At 44.7% G+C, this 19,209-nt stretch overlaps 1 protein-coding gene across 1 annotated transcript; it reads right to left on the bottom strand.

Moving 5' to 3' along the window:
* Positions 1–649: 649 nt before the first annotated feature.
* Positions 650–17,351, bottom strand: LBH (LBH regulator of WNT signaling pathway). The gene is made up of 3 exons (XM_084622922.1): positions 17,133–17,351; positions 14,045–14,147; positions 650–3,394 (listed from the first exon to the last, which is right to left on the bottom strand). The coding sequence occupies exons 1-3, from the start codon at positions 17,156–17,158 to the stop codon at positions 3,206–3,208; spliced, it is 318 nt and encodes a 105-aa protein (XP_084479048.1). The 5' UTR covers positions 17,159–17,351; the 3' UTR covers positions 650–3,205.
* Positions 17,352–19,209: the final 1,858 nt, after the last annotated feature.

Genomic DNA, 19,209 nt, shown 5'->3' with positions numbered 1-19,209 from the left:
TTAAAGTTCGGGTGCAGTAGGACCATCACCACCACCTCCTTGGGAGTGAGGCAGGTACCTAACTTGTTCCCACAAGAAATTACACACCCATTCATGGATTGTTAGCAGAGCTAGGCACCTGCTTACACCTTGACATCCATCTCTGAGAAAGGGGCAGGGCTTAGCACATGCGCATCTCCCATTGGTTAACTTAGACATGGAGAGACCTAGTATACTGGCTTCTAGACTGTGGATCATGTTCTTAGGCTCCTGTCTCTCTCCCCATTTGTTGGATTGGGACACTAGGTGCCCAACTCAGTTTTGTAGATCGCAGTGTTCCTGTGATTTCCTAGGTGCCCAACTTGCAATGCCCAAGTCCCTTTGCAAATTCCCCCACCCCTTAGTTCTTTGCAGAGGTGCAAGGCAAAGAAGAGTCAAGTCCCTTGATTTCATCCTTTTAAGTGATTTAGGTGCTAGCTCAACAAGCCCCTTAAGAACTATAATTACCGGGTAAGTCTAAACATATGCTTAAATTGTATCAGCTTTACTGGGACACATGCCTAAGTGCTTTGCATAATATGGCCTTGCTTTTAAAGTGAAAGGTTGCTTCCTGGGAAACCTGAAATCCCAACCCACTTTTCTGTAAGCAGAATTTAAAAAAGCCACCAAGTTGGAAAGCATTTTCAAACTTTATTTACAACTGTCACAGTGACAAAAAAGTAGTTTGAAAAAAAAAAAAGCTAGCTTCTCCCTGAGGCTCAAAAAAGAATTACAGAAATAGAATGTACATCAGACAACAGGAGTTTTACTGGAGTGCTTTGTTCTTCAAATACATTTGACAAATAGAAATACACAATACCATAAAAAAAGAAGAGGATGCAGACAGGAATATGCCAGTCTTTACGGCAGACACTTCTGCTCACATCTGGGGGATAAGGATTTCCATCCTTTTACCCACGTAGTAACCTCTGTTAACAAGTCTCAGCATGATGGCACAGACTGGAGACTAGTAACAGTTTTAAAAAAAAGGAGACTGGCTGGTATACAGGTGTACAAGTTCATTCCATTAGACAGCAAGACTAGAACAGATGTTCAGATACAAACAGCTGGATCCATCAGTTTAAAAATGATATCACTAGATCATGATGAGAGGTCAGTGATGACAAAGCATCCACCAAACCTTGGGGGAGGGGGGGACAAGAGAGACAGACAGACAGACTGGTTCTTTGCGGCTAAAAAGGAGGAAGAGACAAGCTGCATTCTACATAGGTACTAGTCCGAACAATGCAAAAAAGAATCAGTCTCCAATCCCTCAGGTCTGTCTGAAATTGTAACAGAGCTGGTAAGTTATTGCCATTATCTTTAATCACAAGCAAGACAAAGACTAAAACAATCCTGCCGATATGTTAAAAGCAATCCCCCAACCCCCACCAGCGTTTAAACTACTCATGAGGTATTAGATACAAATATATATATATATATACACACACACACACATATACACACACAGTCCAAATATATTTTTAATTGAACCAGTTATTAGCAGATGGGATGCACTGGGTTTTATCAAAATGTCTGGTTAAGGCCTTAACATCGGTCTTTCTTCCTTTAATGTCTCCAGACTTGTTTTAAGGTGGAAACTACCAGCACTTTATTCTTAGACTTGTCAGCTCCCCAACAGATGCCTTGGAGCCCCCTGGAGCTTTTCCATAAAGTTGCTGGATTGCCACTTTTGTGGAAAGTGGCAAATCAGCCTGCCTTTCAACCAGTTCCCCTAGTAGACAAAGGTCAGGTAAGACAGACAGAACTCAGCACTGAACAAGTTGCATGGGATACCTTAGACCTTACAAACCAGCTTGCCCTTTATTAAACCCTACTAATACTTTGTTACAATCAGAAGCACATCCTTTTGTCCAAAACACTCCAAAGCCATGAAATACTGTGAAGAGAGGAATCATTTCCCCACCCCCATCTTATCCTTTCAAGTCAGCTATTTGATTTAGGACTGCCTCTTTGATTTCACTTTTGGCAACATTCTTCTCTGACTTTGTGCGAATTTTCAATTTCATCCATTCTTATGGAGTTGATTTTTGCAAGCATCTTGGTCTGCCAGCATTGCCAGGTCTTGGAACTCTGGTAAAGCACTGCTGATAAAGAAAACCCAAACCTACCAATTCCCTGCAGATTCTCCTCATGTCCCTCTACTCAGCCAGTTTTGATCAGACTGTTGACCCAGCATGTTTGAGATTGAAACCATGCAGCCCCAGAATCATCTAGAAGGCAGGTGGCCCCTTCACCTTGCAAGCTTCATGCACCATGAGTTGTCTCTTCCTACAGCAGGCTCAGCTAGCAGGAGAGAAACATCCTAACTACTTCTAGAACAAGATCTCGGGTAGATTTAGATGTTGCGAAATTTCTTTGTTACCTCATGCTAATCTGCAAGAGGAATGAGGATCTTGCAGAACAGATGGAGAGTAGCAGAACACACTGACCCTGCCAGCTGAGTTGTTCAGCATTACAAGGATTAAATGCAGACAGAGAAGAGAAGGAGAGAAAATATCTTCTGGGCAAAGACTGGGATCAGGTTTGATAGTTAACACAAGAAATTCATTACTCTTACACATGCTTGTGTAACTTCAGGAGATGTGCAACTGGGCAAAGACTACAAGCCCCTTTGCCTCTCTATGCCACCCAGCAATTGTCAGCAGAGCATCCATTTGGGACATGTCACCATACATTTCCCCTCCACTCCAGATACACAAACAGAAGCTTATAAGAAAGGAAAATTTAAGAGATGAAGACTTTAGTCTCATGCTTTTGTAGCCAGAGGCAATTCCTTGCTCAACACTACTGCAGTTTACATTTCGCTTTATTCCCACCCTCCCCACAACTCATTAAACAACCCTGCTTGTTCACCAGCCACCAAGGGCCTTGGAATTTCACTGCCGCCTCTCAGTCTTAACAAAAAAATTTAAAAAAAAAATATAATCAGAGAGTGATCTTGAGAACAGCAAACATTTTTCTCTGCATGACTTCCTTCCTCAGAAGGTCTGGAGAGTCTGTCACATCGAGGGCTTCAGTTCTCGACACAGAGAATATGAAAAAACCTAAGATCTTGCAGGTGCAAAATTGAACTTTGTCTTTTCTTAAGAAAAAAAGACCTTCAGAACAGGTGTGGCGCTTCCCTCAAGACAATACAATCCCTTGTATTTTCTTCAGCTGCCATTTATTGCTCTTTGTTCTCTTTCTTTGCCTCTTCACAGTTTTCTTCCTCCTCCTCCTGGACAAGGAATTCCTCAGGTGGCCATCTCAGCTCACCGCTCTCCACGTCCCCCTCTGTTGGCTCCACCACAATGGAAGGCAGGCGGTCCTTCAGCTTACAGTAACGGTCAAAGTCTGAGGGGTCAGGGAAAATCTGAAACAAAAAAAGGAATGCCTCATTAGTACCTTTTAGCGTTTTGATATTGGCTAGCAGCTTACAGAGCATCACAACTATCAAGAGCCAAATCTCAAGAGGTCGGGTTCCAAGGGACAGAGTCAACCATAAATGAAATTCTGAAAACTCCTGAACTTGCAGGTTAGCTTCAGAAAAACTCATGAGCCAGGCTAGGACCTGAAGAACCAGAATGCTGCCCAAAAAAAAACAAAAAAAAAACACGGGCCAGGGCAGCTGTCTGAGGGATTCCAAACTGGACAGGCTGCTGGAGTAAAGTTCAAGATGGACATCTCTATACTTTCAGATACTTATATCAAGTAAGCCTCCCAGAGATTCACTGCTTACTGCCAATGCTCATGAATTTGCAGCCAGAGCTAAAAACCTTGCTATGAGAATCTGATGTCTGCATTTCCTGCTTTTGGTCAGGCCAGAAATATTGTGAAAACAGGCTCTGCTATTTTAGCTCTTCTGCTTCTTGGTCTTTTTGCCTCAAGGGTTTGGACCTGCTATTTAAGACTGCTTGTTCAGAGTCAACATGGAGAAAGTGGCTCTTTTACTGAAATGTAAAGATAAGTCCACCTAGAGAACATTTCCAGGATTAGGAGACAGTATGCAGGAGTCATAGGATGAAATTTAGAGGCTAGAATAAACTATCCCTCAATGTTTATGGAGTTTGTTTCAGATTGTCCTACAAGGCCAGTATTTTCTATTGCTCTGAAAGTTCCTGAGATGCATTTCCCAGTCCTAAAGCTGATTTGGACCTCCTGCTGTCTTCCATTTGGATCCCACCCTTTGATAACCCCAGCAGACCACTCAAGCCCAAATACTGGTGCCATTTTGGTAGGATAATGCTGGAGATGGGAGAGCACCCAGGTGGTTTTCTAGAGCAGAATATACTGTCAGTGCTAGGTGTCAAGGCAGAAACTCAACCTAGGAAAAGCACCCTGCTTTTGTAGTAGTGTGTTGCAGGAGTACTTGAAGTTAGAGACCAAATGGCAAGTTTACTGAACCTTCAAAGCAGGAAAGAGGCAAGAAAGTACTATTGCTTGTGAGCAATACAGTGCAATTGGGGGTTACCAATGGATGTCTTTAATACCCCCCAGTTCACACAGACAAGAATTTGTAGTAGAAAAAGAGGGACAGCTACCAACTCTGATTATCCAGTGGATAATTAAACAATTAGCCATTTATCAAAAATTCCTGTCCTGTTTACAACTAAGCATTTACCTGCGCATCATTAAATATAAAACCTAGTCTTCAAAATATGATACAGCAGTCACTACTGCTACTCCATTTTCCTGAGGCTTTCAGAGGAGATTAGAGTAGTGCCTCACTTAGACCAATGCCTACATTTTCAGAAGCATCCACTAGTTTGGAATGCCTCATTTTTTGAGAGGCAAGGCCTGTTTGTGTTTTTTTAATAACACTTAGCATTTGCCACTACAATTGGAACTGCAAATGCTCAAGTCAGAAGCCTGAGGTGTTTCTTGTGAGTTTGGAGCAGGAGCAAACAATCTACCTAATTTTAAGATGGAGCTTGATAAATTTATGAAAGGGACTATAAGATGGTGTTGCCTGCAATGGAAGGGGGCTGGACAAAGTGATCCAACAAGTCCCCTTCCAGTCCTATCTTGGGCACCCATACCCAGTAGACATTCTTGGAAAATTTGGCCTAACCTCTTCAATGGCGCTACTAGAGATATGCTGTAACATGGCAGTCAATTAACCCCTTCTGCAGATCAGTTTCCATTGAGTATTCTGAGATTCACTGCCAGGACTCAAGAGCCAAAGGAAGCATAGTTCAGAATACTCAGGGTTTCACAGGATTTAAGCTGTGTTATTTTTTAGATAATGGAAAACTTTTTGGGACCTAATCCTGAGTTCCTGCCAGTTTAGTAGCAGTTAAATGGCTACTAAAGAAGGGAGGGAAAGGAAAGACTAACTTTGGGAGAAGATAGTGAAGTAACAGCCTCAGTATGGCCACTAGAGACTGCCAGTCAGGGATGGATCAAAACAAAAAGCCACATTTCAGACAGGCAGCCTAGGCGAGCAGTAGGCAGGAAGGCAGAGGGGCGTCTAATTCCAGCTCTCCCACACTGCTCCAGGGCACCTTAGCCAGGTCCTTCAGTGCACTGCTAGGAAGCTAAGAGGAGTATAGTATGGACAAGGCCTATGAATGCTGTGACGTTAACAGGTGTGTTGCAGTTGCAGGTGTGTGCTTCGTGCTATTACTCATTCCCAGAGCAAGCCATACGCAACTGGGTCTCATACAATTTAGTGGCTTCAGCCAGGCCAATCCCAGACATCCAATTCATTGCTTAAGAGCTGTAGACAGAACTGAACTTTCAGTATTAACTCCCCAGACTTGGAATACAGAGAACCTTGACACTGTATTGTTTAGAGGGCTGCAATGGAAAGAAAGTGTATTATAGTAGGTTATATATGCTGATAATGCCACTAAAATAGCCTACACTGTAGGAAAACAGCTTAATTATTATACTGCTAACCTTTGGCTGCTATCATTTTAGCTGCATTAGATCAAATGGAGTAGTTTTGAAAATAGACTGACAGATTGGGTCTCTCAGAGGCCAAGGAGCGAGTCATTTCCTCACAAACAAACATCCCCAAATGTGGTGTTCAGCTTTATTTTCTTACTAGCACAATCTTATCTTGAACAGCTGCACGAGAGGCTGAACTCAAGGAGGTCAAGCTTTTTTTCCACTAAGTCATGCTTTTTAATCAGAGGCAGCACAAAAAAGGAGATGTCGCAATTACCCTTTCCAAGGGTGTGGACAGTCAATGGAAAAAGCGTATGAAGCCAGATTTCCTAGCATGTGACAGATAGCCTCGCTTATTGCCCTTATTGTGGGAACTAAAGAAAAAGGTTTGTCATAATAAGACTGCCACTTACATTTAGGGAACAGATCAGGCAAATTACCCCATGCACTCTGACCCCTAGCCACTCCAAAATGAGAGGCAGATTCCCAGTCACTGTACAGAAGAGAAGAATCACTTCTTTACCCACCCTCCTCAGCCAGAACTCTCTATGATCTGAAATACAGCATAGGCTGAAATAGCCTGAGGGGGATGTCCCTCCAGAGCAGGAATGGGAAACGAAAAGGGAAATCTGCACCCACATAACTCACTGCAGGTTTTATGTTGAGCTCATGGCACTCAAAATCCTGTCCTGAAATGCAGTGTGAATGCTCATACAGTGTGGATATTAAAGCTTGTACTTACATGCTTCACTAGAGAGTCTTGGAGTTAAAGAGCTAAGATCAGCGTAGGACATGAGCTTTTGGCACCTTCCACCATCCAAAAATGCTACAGAAGAGCGTTTGTGATGGGCTAAATTTCCCCTGCCATCTACATGACTGCATACAACTTTGAATATGCAATCACAGCAACTGTGGTCACTGAATCACAAGTCTTGGCTTCCAAGCTTTATGCAAAGAACTCTGGGACACATCTTTGCAGGCTGCAGAGGGCAAGTAATAGGTTTGCTGCCTTAACTATGACATGCAGCATACTTTGCCTTCTCAAATCCAGACTTTGTTCAGAGGTCTTTTGGCAATCCCATTCTGTTCCACAGTAGATTCAGCACCAGCTCAGGTACATGCAACCCGAGTTCTCACCTTTCGCCTAGAAGGTGAACTGAAAGGCAATACCAGAAATTGAAGCCCCAAACTTAAGGTCATCCATGTAGATCTCCATGCCAGGTGACCCAAAAGTGACTTCCTAGATTGAGAGCTTGGCACAGAGAATGGAAAATATTTAACACCCCGGAAAGGCAGATGGTGCCAGAGCCCTTTCCCAGCACCCTAGAGCAGCAGAGCTTTGCCATAATTAAACTAACCTTTGGCTGCTAACTTCATGCAGGACTGCAAGAAGCTGAGAAATGCTAATAAAGAAACCAGATACTACTGGACAGTAAGATGCAGTGTCGTTAACAGTACACGATGGGCTAATTATTGTCAGTACAAAACGAGACAGCAGCATGAACATCCTGCTTTCTGGGAGGCGAATGGGAGACTTGGAAGGATCACAACATTAGATACAGAGGCCCATATTCCAGTCAAAGTTACGCTGGTGTAAATCCAGAGCAACATCCATTGACTTAGAGGGAGTTAACTTCGGATCAACACTGGTGTAACAGAGATCAGACTCCAGCTGCTGGGTCTTTTCTTCCCCAGACACCCTGAAAATTGTTGTTAGCAAGAATGCACTGGTGGGAGAATATAGCTCCCTCCAGACACAAAAGATACTCCCAAATGAAGCCAGTTGCTGCCTTGGACAGAGCCATACATGTCTAACCACCTATGTTATATGGGTATGGACACCAGTTCTAGGAGACTTATGTTCTGACGTTGGCACTTCAGTCTGCATCCAGTGGGATATCCTTCACTACTGTCACAGCAGAGAACCCAGTCTAATGGAATTCAAGGGTGCACACGGCTCTACCTCTAAGGATGGTAGTATCTATGATACTAGAAGCTAGATGTTCTTGAAGAAGCCCGAGACCAACTACATCTTATTTCAAACCTGAATGGACAGCGGTCAAGGGAAAAGTTAACCCACTCTCCCATCCCCAGAAGCAGAACATACAATAGCCCTTCTGAGAGACAGGATGAAAGTTCACATTGGATTATCCTTCTCTTTAGAGGTAAGTGGTAAGAAACGCTAGGGCACCTGTTACTGCCATGACTACTCAGGATAGCATAGACAAGTGTCCAGACTGATGAAAAGTGGTAAGGAAAGTGGTGTTTGTGGGTGACGTTGCCAATCAGGAGAACAGATCTCCCCTTGCAAAAGCTGCATAGGGGAGGGTAAGAAATTCTACATGGAGGTCTTGAGATCAGATGGTCCCTTTATCATCCTGGGTTTCAGTTTAATGCTGTTCCTTGGTTTACAAGAAAGTTACCTTTAGTTCTAACAATTCCATCTCTATCCTTTTTAGCTCTGATCATATTCGTTAACATTTGAAGCACTACTGTGCTCCTAGGCTTAAGTGTTTAGCCTGATCTATGCAGTAGACATGTGTCAGCACATGCCAGTGCAACTTCCTGAGCCACTGCCTGTACTATGCACAGCTGGATTTGAGTAACAGGTGAAGTTCTTTCATCCAGGCTTTCATTTTATACAGTGGAATGAATCCCTTCCGGGGACAGTTTTACACAGTGCACGGATATCAGTTCCAACACAGGATTGCCTCAGTACAGATATGGCCCTCCTTACTTTAGTATAAAGGTGTCTTATAAGACACAAGAGATGAATATGAAGGCATACTAAGTTCCCCATTAGCGATCAGGTTGGCAATACATGTGTCTTTGTCCATGGGTTACAACCCCTCACGTCTGACTCGTTACTCATCTAGTTTCAGCAACATCAGTTCAACTCCACTGAAGTCAGTGGAGTTACTCTGGATTTACAACCCAATCTGTAATACTAGTGTGACTCCCTATATGGAGTCAGCTAGCAACACCCAATATTGCCTTTTCCTATTGAAAATCAACTTTGTTCCAGCAGAACAAAAGAGGAGCTGGCTTCCACGGGTAGACAGTGCTGTGAGAAGCCCTAGTCTCAATGAGGGGAAGAAACCTCTAAGTCTCTGCCATGTGCGTGAGGGTTACACATATCAGACAGATCAGATCCCTAGCCAGTGCTAGGATCCCACCATGAAAATACCATGACTGAAGGAGTTCGAGCTTCCCAGGACCACCAGAGCAGGGCTGATGTGACTAAGCCAGCTCAGTCATTGCATGCCTATCCCATTTAGACATAAATCAGTCACCTGTCCAGGGCAGTTAGTCCACAGGAAAGAACTCTTGGCTCAGAGTTTGGCACACTCCTTGCTCAGTACAGCTGCCTCAGGCATCAAGATGTTTTCACTGTGCTCAACCCCAGCTACCATTCCAAGAAATTAAGAGCGATTCAGGTCAAGGCACTGTTTTGACAACAGTGCAGCAAAAATGATTAATTTAGTCTTGAGAGCCTTGTTCTCACCCACATCATTTGCGCTGCTGTGGAATGACATTAGGCGACGGTGAGCCAGCAGAGAGGTGGCTATTAGGCTTTTTCAGATAACCAGCCCTTCTCGGGGCTGGGAGAGAGAGAAGAAGGGGCACCGTACATTAGCTCCAACTGGCTGTAAAGAGACAGGACTCGCACAAGGCTGCCAGACTGGAAATGAATGAAACTCTTCATGTGCACATTTGTCTCCGTAGGAGGGGCATCTTGCTCCATCAGCTGCATTTGAATGAGTTACTGTGTTAATATTCCCACAGGAATTATGGGACAGCCATTAGAGATCCAAAAATAGCTCTTCACTGCAGTCACAAGACCCAGTCTGACTTCATTTTTTCAGATATATTTTGCCCAGGCTTCCCATAGGGATATGCTTTTATTGTGCCAGACTCCTGCTCTGCTTTCACCACCTGCTTCTATTCTGGCCCTTCAAACCTGGCGGCTGAGCCATCTTCCTGGCTAGGTAATGTATTAATAAAAACTTTGTCCTACAAGGAAAGAGTTTTAAGTGCATTAGCTTAAAACTCTCCAAGACAGTCTATTGGCTGCATTTAAGTATAGTTCCATGCTAGCTATCATTAAAGCCAAAGGAACAGAAAGTTGACAACTGAGATGCGTTTGTGTACATATAATTGCATACAAATGGAGAATTTGGGCCAATGTGAGTACAACAGCACATGCAAAGTAGGTATAGACATCTACAAAAAGACCATGCTTGCCTCATCCTTCTGGAAGTCAGGCCTTCACATTGCTAATTTAAGAGCAAACTTACCAGGATACGTTAGTTTTCCTGACATGCACTGGACTCATGAGGTACATTAGTTCAGTTGTATATCTAGACAGAAGCGATACTCTATTGCCAGGAGTACAGAAGAGATCAGTGTTTTAAGTCTACAGAGCACAACAGCTGGTGCGGGACAGAAGCAGGAGTCTTACAATAAAGTTTAGAAATCACTGGTTAATCTTTCCTGCAAAGTTCTGCTGAACTCTAGGTTTACATTCTCTTAGCACAGAGCCTTTTATAGTTTTCCAGTGATCACAAGAGCATTTCAAAACAGAGCTGAGTACCAAATCTATGCTCATTTACTTTAGGACCAAGGTTCTGATTTAAGGGCACTAAAATCTTGCAAGTTAGTTCATGAGTTTTCTACTGGTAAGGGCCACCTTCCAAAGAACAGTCCCCTTCTAGGATCAGGATCCAACTAGGGACCAGTTTAAATGCTCAGGGATCTAGAGACCCATGGTTAGATTTACAACTCCATGTCAAGCTCATCACCACAATCCAAAACTAAGTTGAACACTGGTACAGAAGAGTCATGCTGAAATTAAGGGACTGCATACGTCCACCAGCCAAGAAAATACTAAAACCAACAGAGCTCCAATTCTGGTTTTACAAGTCCTTGCCTCTTATGTCCAAGTGCTGCGGTTCTTATAATTGGAATTCAACTCTGCAAGATGGGTAGAAGAAGATTTTGTAGCTTAGAACAATGTTGCTTGTATTGCAGGAGCATTCATGCTTCATTAGCCCTGTCCACTTGTAAAATACTAAGCTCAGGCACTCAATAGACTAGTGTACAGTTTCCCATATAGAAAATCTTTCACAATCAGCAGGAGGGGTGGGTCAGCCGTGCCAGTCACAGAAAGCAGTGAGCCTAGTGGTTTTGTTTGCATCCTGTTAGGGGGGTTTCTCTTTCATTCTTAGTGTTTGATTTTACTTTAAACTGTACAAGGCTGTTTTATTTTCTATCACTGTTCACATTCAGTAATCCAAACCACAATATGACAAATAGTTTCCATCCCAGTGCATTAGTGGGAGGGCTACAATCTAGACCTTCATTCCCCATTGTAACCTGATTTACAGGGAATGTAAATAAAGCAGGACACTTTACATATGTAAAGCAGGACACTTGTGTACATAACAATTTGCTTCTGAAGATTGCCAGCATGTCGCTAGTGTCCTACTAAAAGGTGACCACCCACTTTTCACTCAACCCAGCCAGCCAAGGACTGTACGCTAACAGAGGGAGAAAGTAGCTTCTTACAGTCAACTAGGCTGTCAGTTAGGCCAAGCAAGTGTAGACACACGAATAAGAAGCTTGCAGGCATTTGAATAGGACCAGACCACTACAGAGAAGCAAGAGCTCTGAGAGCCAACAACACTTTGCTGTTACAGTAATTTGCAATGCTTAGTACTAAATGCAACTTGCAAATGTGAGTGGAACTCCCAGCAACTTGAATGCTGCATCCAATCAGTTTCCACCCCCCCCCCATGTTAGGGTCTAAATAGAGACACTTACTAGAGCAGGTCTACACTACAAACTTGCATCAGCACAACTGCACAGCTTCTGATGAAGATGCTAAGTTGACAGGAGATTGCTCTCCAGTCGGCTTAATAATGCCAACTCCACAAGAGGTAGTAGCTATGTTGACGGGAGAAGCTCTCCCGCTGAGACAGTCCTGTCTATTTGTGGGTTAGGTCAGCATAAGGACACCGCTCAAAGGTGTGGATATTTCACACCCCAAAGGAACAGTTATACTGAAGTAAGTAAAAAGAAAAGGAGTACTTGTGGCACCTTAGAGACTAACCAATTTATTTGAGCATGAGCTTTCGTGAGCTACAGCTCACTTCATCGGATGCATACCGTGTTTCCACGGTATGCATCCGATGAAGTGAGCTGTAGCTCACGAAAGCTTATGCTCAAATAAATTGGTTAGTCTCTAAGGTGCCACAAGTACTCCTTTTCTTTTTGCGAATACAGACTAACACGGCTGTTACTCTGAAAACTGAAGTAAGTGTGGAGTGTAGACCTGGGTCCTAGTATCGCTAATGCTCACGCAATATGGTTAGGACAAACAGGGCACCTAGATTCTGACTAGTTCTCCAAAACCTCCAGATCTGTCTGGACAGTTTAAGAGGAGCCTAGAGGAAGGGAGTTATTGGCCTGATTGGCTGTTTGGTTTCCTGTGGTGACCTATTAACATCATTATTGCCATGGCTGGTTGTGTGCTACCATGATGAAGCGGGGTTTGAAGACTCTTCTTGTTGAAGTGTGCCTACTCTCTAGAAGCCCCAACTCACTCATGAGCATCCTTACAACCTTTAGAGCCACTCAAACAGCTATTTCACATACAGACATGTAAACAGAGCACAGCACGTGGAACCAAACCAAACACGCCACGTTTTCCCTGTCCAGAGGGTTGGTTTAGATTGGATCCAACATGTTGATGCACTCTATGCTAGTATATTTAAGGCCCTTTTCAAGAGCTAGGCGTGCAACGGTGCACCAATTTGCATGCATACTTAAAACCTACACATACAGTAGCTGTAACAGCATCTGCAAGTGCAAAGTTATTTTTTATAAACTGCCCTGTTATGCACAGATCAGGCACACACATAAGCCAGCCACTTGCATGCACAAGCTCACATATCAAACTTTAATAGTAAGTTTCCCACAGGGTAGTTAAAGGGTGAATAATCTCCATTTGAGAGGACTGGGAAGGTACAATTATCCAAATGCTCATCCTTTGCACATGTAAGGTGATGCAGAAAATAGATTGAGACAAGCATTGAAATGTTGGTCAATCAATAGGCTAATATCAAGAGTCATACAAGAGCTCACCACCCCACCAATATTGTCTTAATGGCTCATATATCAGAGCTAGTCACTAGAGCCGGTTGAAAGTTTTGTCAAAAGTTTCACATCTGAAGATGCTGCTTAAGCGGAACCAAAACATTTTGCAAAATTATATCAATTTTGATGAAACTTTGCTTTGAAAAACTGAAGTTTCCAGAAACAGTGAAGCAGGATGTTGATATTTTTGGAACAAAAAGTTTAGATTTTCCATAACATAGTTTGATTTTTAAAATTTGCTTTATTTTCTAATAAAATTTTTTTAGAACCCTGTTATTTGGAGGTTTTTTTATTAATTATTTTACACAAAACACTTCACTATTTTGGCTTTTGCAATTTTTGTGGGATGGAAAAATCCAGTTTCCAGCTAGTTCTACTAACGCAGTCATTTTAAGTTATAGCCTCCTACCAAAGGTTATTGAAGTGCCAGGAACTTATATCACTGAGTATTCATATTAAGGGTTTTTGGGGAGAATGGGGAAATAGACTGTCTCATAGGGCACATGCAAACAGCTTAAAATAGCCTTATCTGCTCAGTATAAACAAAGAATTATCTTGAAAGACTGAAGTGCCACAAATAACTCCTCCCATCTGCTCTAGGCAGACTGCTTGTGTGCCAAGTTGCAGCTCTGTCAAAAGAAACTCCAGGGTTAGATTGTCCACTAGGGCTATCCAAATTCCTGATTAGGAAACTTCCCCCTGGCATAACCCCTCCCCCTCCAAGAATGCTACATGATCAGGATTATGTAAAAAACAAAGAGGTACTCGGTTAATACAATCAGATATTAAGATTGAAATTAAATTTTGATAAATTGCTGCCAAGCAAACATTCTAGACCACTGACTTGTTCTCACTACGGCAAGATTTATTAGCTCAGATATGGAAAGGTACATTAGGCTAGAAATTTTCAACCTAGCTTGGACAGTTCTTACCTAACCAGTCAACAATGCTGTCCAGTCAATAGAGACCTTACCTGATATGATAGGCCATCCTTGCGGGGGCTTAGCCCGATTTCATCCATAGATGTAGTATTCATCATCACCTCAGTCATTTCAGCTGATCTCAGATAATCAGGGCTGGAAACAAAGATAGAGATATTTTTTCAGCTCTTATGGAGCCATTAGATCACAGTTGTCCTTGAACAAAATTATGTGGTATCTAAAAAACTAAAGCTTTATATTGCTGCAGAGCTAGTCACAGATATAAGAACCTAAGTGCTAAACCACTGAATCCTATTTCTGTTCTTCCCCCATCCCCTTCTTCATAAGGGATCTAAAATTATTCACCTAAAGAATCAGTACACGATATCATGCACCCAAAAAGTAGTTTGCAGGATCTCTCACTTTGAGCAACACAAGATTTCACCAAGACTGATAAAGTTTAACTCCACTTCCTCCAAGCCTATCCTTAAGTGTAGGTTTAAAAAAAAAACAAAAAAACAAACCAACACCCATCACACCAAGCACTAGCACTTCCTGTTTTCCCCCACCCAGCTTTAAAAATTAATCCATTTTAACCCCTACTGACTTATTTTGCTACCTCAGGTATTTAGTTCCACACTGGCTGAGTAGGAGATATGCCAATTCCAGCTCTGCTTTTGCAGTCATAATGAAGTTTCCAGTTCGACAATTTGAGAAAGTGAAGTTGATTTTCACAGCTTGTGGTTCCTCTATTTTACGTTATGCTATTCTTTAAGCCTATTTATAACCGCAGTACTTTGTATCTGCGCACACAAGTCAACTCACATTTGTCACCAAAATACTGGCCATCTGTTGCACCTTGCTCCTATGAAGTCACTTCAGACTAGTTCACATTGCCCTCCCAATGCCACTCCAGCTTACTATGCATGAACCAGCAGACCTAAGGCTTTCAAAAGCATCCCAAAGCACAAGATACACAGATAACAGATCTAGAATGATAAGCACAGACAAGGGCTTTGTTCACATTGGCAAAGTGAGACCATATGATGCACCAGCTCTTGGAAGTAGCAGCAGTGAAAGCTGTAGCATTAGAGTTGATGCAGGTTTCACTATATCATATACCCCACTCAGTCATGACAACTTGTGAAGCTGCACCACCATAGGTGTCACCCATACAGTAACTGGTAGAGAGCTGGAAAAGACCGTGTTCTTTTCCAAACTTTCACTAAGCGGCACACAAAGAACCTTGCTGATGGGAGATCTCTGCAAGTGCACTGCAGATTAGTATACAACCTCCCTAGCCTAAGCTAATAGTAGCTTGTGTATTTCCTAGCCTCTGCGGCAACACACCAGCCCTGGGAGTGAGAGAAGTTACACAGAGCCATTTGTTTGATGAGCTGGAGCTCTCTATTTTCCAACTCTAAATGGGTTAGAAGGATACTAGCTAGTCAGCACAGGATTAGTAAAAACAAGGGTTTTTGCAAAATCCAGTATCTACATGCATGTTTCTAGGACTGTCTTAAACTGCACTAAAACAACAACATTTGCCTGCAACCATTCCCCCAAAGCGTTTGCAATCCAAACTACTGCAAGAGCCACAGTGTCTATTTTCATCGAGGGAATCAAAAAGAAAGGAAGTGAACAAGAGTGTTGGTGAAATGTAGTCAGATGTTTAGAACTCTCAGCTCTAAGAATACAAGGTATTAACAGGGGAGGAAGGCTTCTTAACTCAGTGTCCTTTTACAACTCCCAGAAGCAACATTAAGGATATTAAGTAGGGTGATTTTTAATTTGGAAAGAAAGGTTGGAGGGGCAACATAAGTGCCAGTGTTCTGACCTGAGCAACCCCTCCAATTCAGCCCAAATGGAGGAGAAGAAAGCCATAAGCAACTGAAAAGCAGGGTTTTAGGACCTCAACTTCAACGTACTACTGTGAGGTAGCCATGGGGCAGCTAAAAGTGACAAGCTCACTAAAGTTCCCACACAATCTGCTTTAGCTTTAGTCCAGGGCTATTCGGATTTCAGTCCTCAAATGGACTTGCACACTGATTGTTCAAAGGATGCACTTGAAAAGGAGTGTACAGGCAATACGGGAGCCTGGCCCAGCCTGTGCCCGCAGTTATATAGGTGTAAATCCAGAGGAACCCGCAGTGAGGCCAATGGCCTAAATTCATCACAGGAGTAACTGCTGAATTCAGTGGTTTACTCTGGCATAACAGAGCACAGTCTGGCCTTGTGGATTTATTGAGGTGGGAGTGAGGGGAGGATGCAGGGCAAGGGCAAGGCTGCTACACTGTCTCCCTAGGGAAGGAAATGGGAGTTAGGATGAGCAGCTGCAGCCAAGGTGTTGGTCACTTTCTGCAGCTGACCTGATCGCCTCTGCCCTCGCTGCTGGTCCCAGCGGCTGACGCTGGCCAGGCTCAGCGCAAGGAAGATGGTAACCGGGTGCGGGATTTGCAAACCGCCTAGCAAGTTCCAGCTGCTGGACAAACACACACCGGGAAAGCATTTCCACCTGCCTTCCCCGGCGTGATCCCCGCACGGTCCCGCCCGCGCTCTTCTCCCAAGCCAGGGAGAGGATGAAGAGGAGCTAGCGAGCCACCGCGGGGTGTGTGCGCGTGTAAGGATGGGACACTGCAGCCGCTACAGCATGTGCGATCCACGGCAGCCAGATCGCTTCTGCAACACCCCTTCCCTTCCCACGCCCCTGCCAGGCTCAGGCCCCTGCTAGCGCCTGTTGCAGCCCCAGAGACTCCCTCCGTGAATAAAACCCCTCTCCCCGGCACAGCCCTGGCGGCAGCTCACGCATCCGCTCTCAAGGGGGCTTCCAAACCAGCCAACGCCCCCCCCCCACCCCACCCCACCCCAGCACAAGCTCCCAGACCCCCTAGATTTTCGTGACTGGGGCGGGTAGGAGGAAGATCAGGCCACGTCTTCTAGCCAACCTCCCCTAGCCCTTCTGCACGCTTTACTGCGGCCCCCAAGCCCACGTCCTTTGTTTCCTTTCCCTCACACCTCCCCCTCCCGTCACAACCTTGACTGGGACTTCTGCCTGCAAAGCCATTGCAGGACGAATGTCCCCCGCCCCCCTTCCAAAGCCTTAGCCAAGCGCCCCCGGGACCCGCGCCGGAGGGTACTCACCAGTGAATGGGGAAAAATACAGACATGAAGTCCTACCGCCAAGGCTGACACGCGTCCTTGGGATGCGAAAGCAGGGAGCGCGTAAGGGCCCAGCGGCTTTCCCTGAGAGCAGTGCGAGACGGCCAGGGGCAGAGCAGCCCGGCGGGGAGGCTACGCGCCGATCGGCTTTTAACCCACAAGACAAAGGACGCGCTGCCAGCCGCCTCTACAGCCCTGAGCCGCCCCAGCGGCCCGGGAAGGCGCTTATATAGAGGAAGGGGCGTGGCTTTGCCCAGAGCGCCCGCCCCCTCCCTTGGGTGACGTCACCAAAATCATGAATGGTTTCGAGCTTCCAGCCCCGCGGCGAGCGGCCGCTCTGGGAGCCCGGGCTGGCGAGCGCCGATTGGACGCAGCGGGGCGCGGGCTGCCGCCGCCGCAGCTTGTTACCCAGCCCAGCCCAGCCCCGCTCTCGCTCGGGATGCGACCGAGCCCCTCTCCCCTGGGCGGCGTCTTTGGGTTTGCAAGCGTGCAGCTCTGCACAGAAACCAGAGATCGGGGCGGCTCCGCATGTGCTAAGTGCTTTGGTAGTGAGTCTGCGTGCGGCGTTTACACTCTCACTCCTTTAAAAAAAAAATCCCATTCATTGAAAGGGTGGCTGGCAGCACAGGCCCACGAGCTAGTCAAGCACAGCGCCATCATCTCTGTCCGGTCCATCCGCCTGGCTCTCCCCCAGACTGAGCTGTTAGAACCAATCACAGCGGCCACTCCACCGCCTTTCAGCTTTCTGCCTTACCCCCCTGCTTTCTTTACCTTGCTGCCTCCGAGTAGACGCTGAAGAGAAGAGAGCACTATTGGTTTCTATTTTGGGCTGCCTAATCTGGATAGGAGCAAGGTTTAAAATAATCCATGGGAAGGTGGGAGGAGGAAGAGCTGCGTGATCACAAATTGCTGGGCTGAGTTTTTGTTTTTTTCACCCTGGCTCTTCATGTTGGATCTTATTTTTAATGTGTTATGCTTCTTTGTTGGCGGAAGGAATCGTTGCTGGTGCTGGGTTTTTTCCGCTCCACGTCAATGACACTCCCTCACTCATACACACACAAACACAAAGGCTGGGCCAGACTCCGCTCTTGGTTACCTGGGTACCAATCCACAGGCGCTAATGGAGTTACTGCATTTACACCAGTGTGCTGAGAGTGCCATCTGCCCACTAGTTTCCAGGAGCAATGTGACTGTTTTAAGGTAACAGGAGTCTGAGGTAGGGCTGGCACTCTGTCCATAACACATCATCTCACTTTTGGTGAACTTCACCCCAAAACAGAGGGCCATCACATTGCCTGTGCACCACTTAATCTCCCTCGAACCATAAAAGGAGATATTAAATAGGGTTGAAGTGGCTCTGCACAGGGGTGAATTTTACCCCCTGTGACTAAACAAGCCTAATTTTACCCCCTGTGACTAAACAAGCCTAAAAACTCTAATTTTTGAAAGCTGGGTTTAAAACCAAATGTTGCCCCACCCATTCACCCCAAAACCATAGGTGTGCGTGTTTTCCACTGGGCCCGACAGACAGCTGAATAGCCTAGTTTAATATTATATAATGGTCTTTTTGCATCAGGAGCCAGCAATCTCTCCTTTGTGCCAGGTTAAAGAAAATTATGAGGAACTGATCAAACCATCCCAAACAGATTTAAGTTCTGGTGGGTGAAAAATCACCCCTGTGCAAAAGGGTAGCACTAGGCTTAACTTAATTAAATGGGACTTAAGCAGTGCATAGACCTCATGCTGCCTGTCTCCACACAGGTGAATTTCACCCTGAAGTGAATATAATCAGTTTAACCTTTATCACCACCCCCAGAACATATGGGCACCAGTGAAGGTCAGCAATAGGAATCCAACTGATTTCATGAACAATGAATAAGATTTTGGGCCTTGTTTGTTTTTTAAATGTTGGAGCCAATGAGTTGAGCCGACTAAAACAGGTCTAAAACGATCAAAAGGTCTGATTATGCAATCAGTGCAGGCGAGCAATTCCCATTCAAATCAGTGGTGCTCAGGATCAGGCCCACGCTCCAATTGCTCCTAACCAAATGGTCTGATA

This window comes from Lepidochelys olivacea, assembly GCF_965140295.1.
Source record: "Lepidochelys olivacea isolate rLepOli2 genome assembly, chromosome: 3".
NCBI classification, from domain to species: domain Eukaryota; kingdom Metazoa; phylum Chordata; order Testudines; family Cheloniidae; genus Lepidochelys; species Lepidochelys olivacea.
Note: the sequence above shows the minus strand (reverse complement) of the source record. Positions and strands in the feature narration are given on the sequence as shown.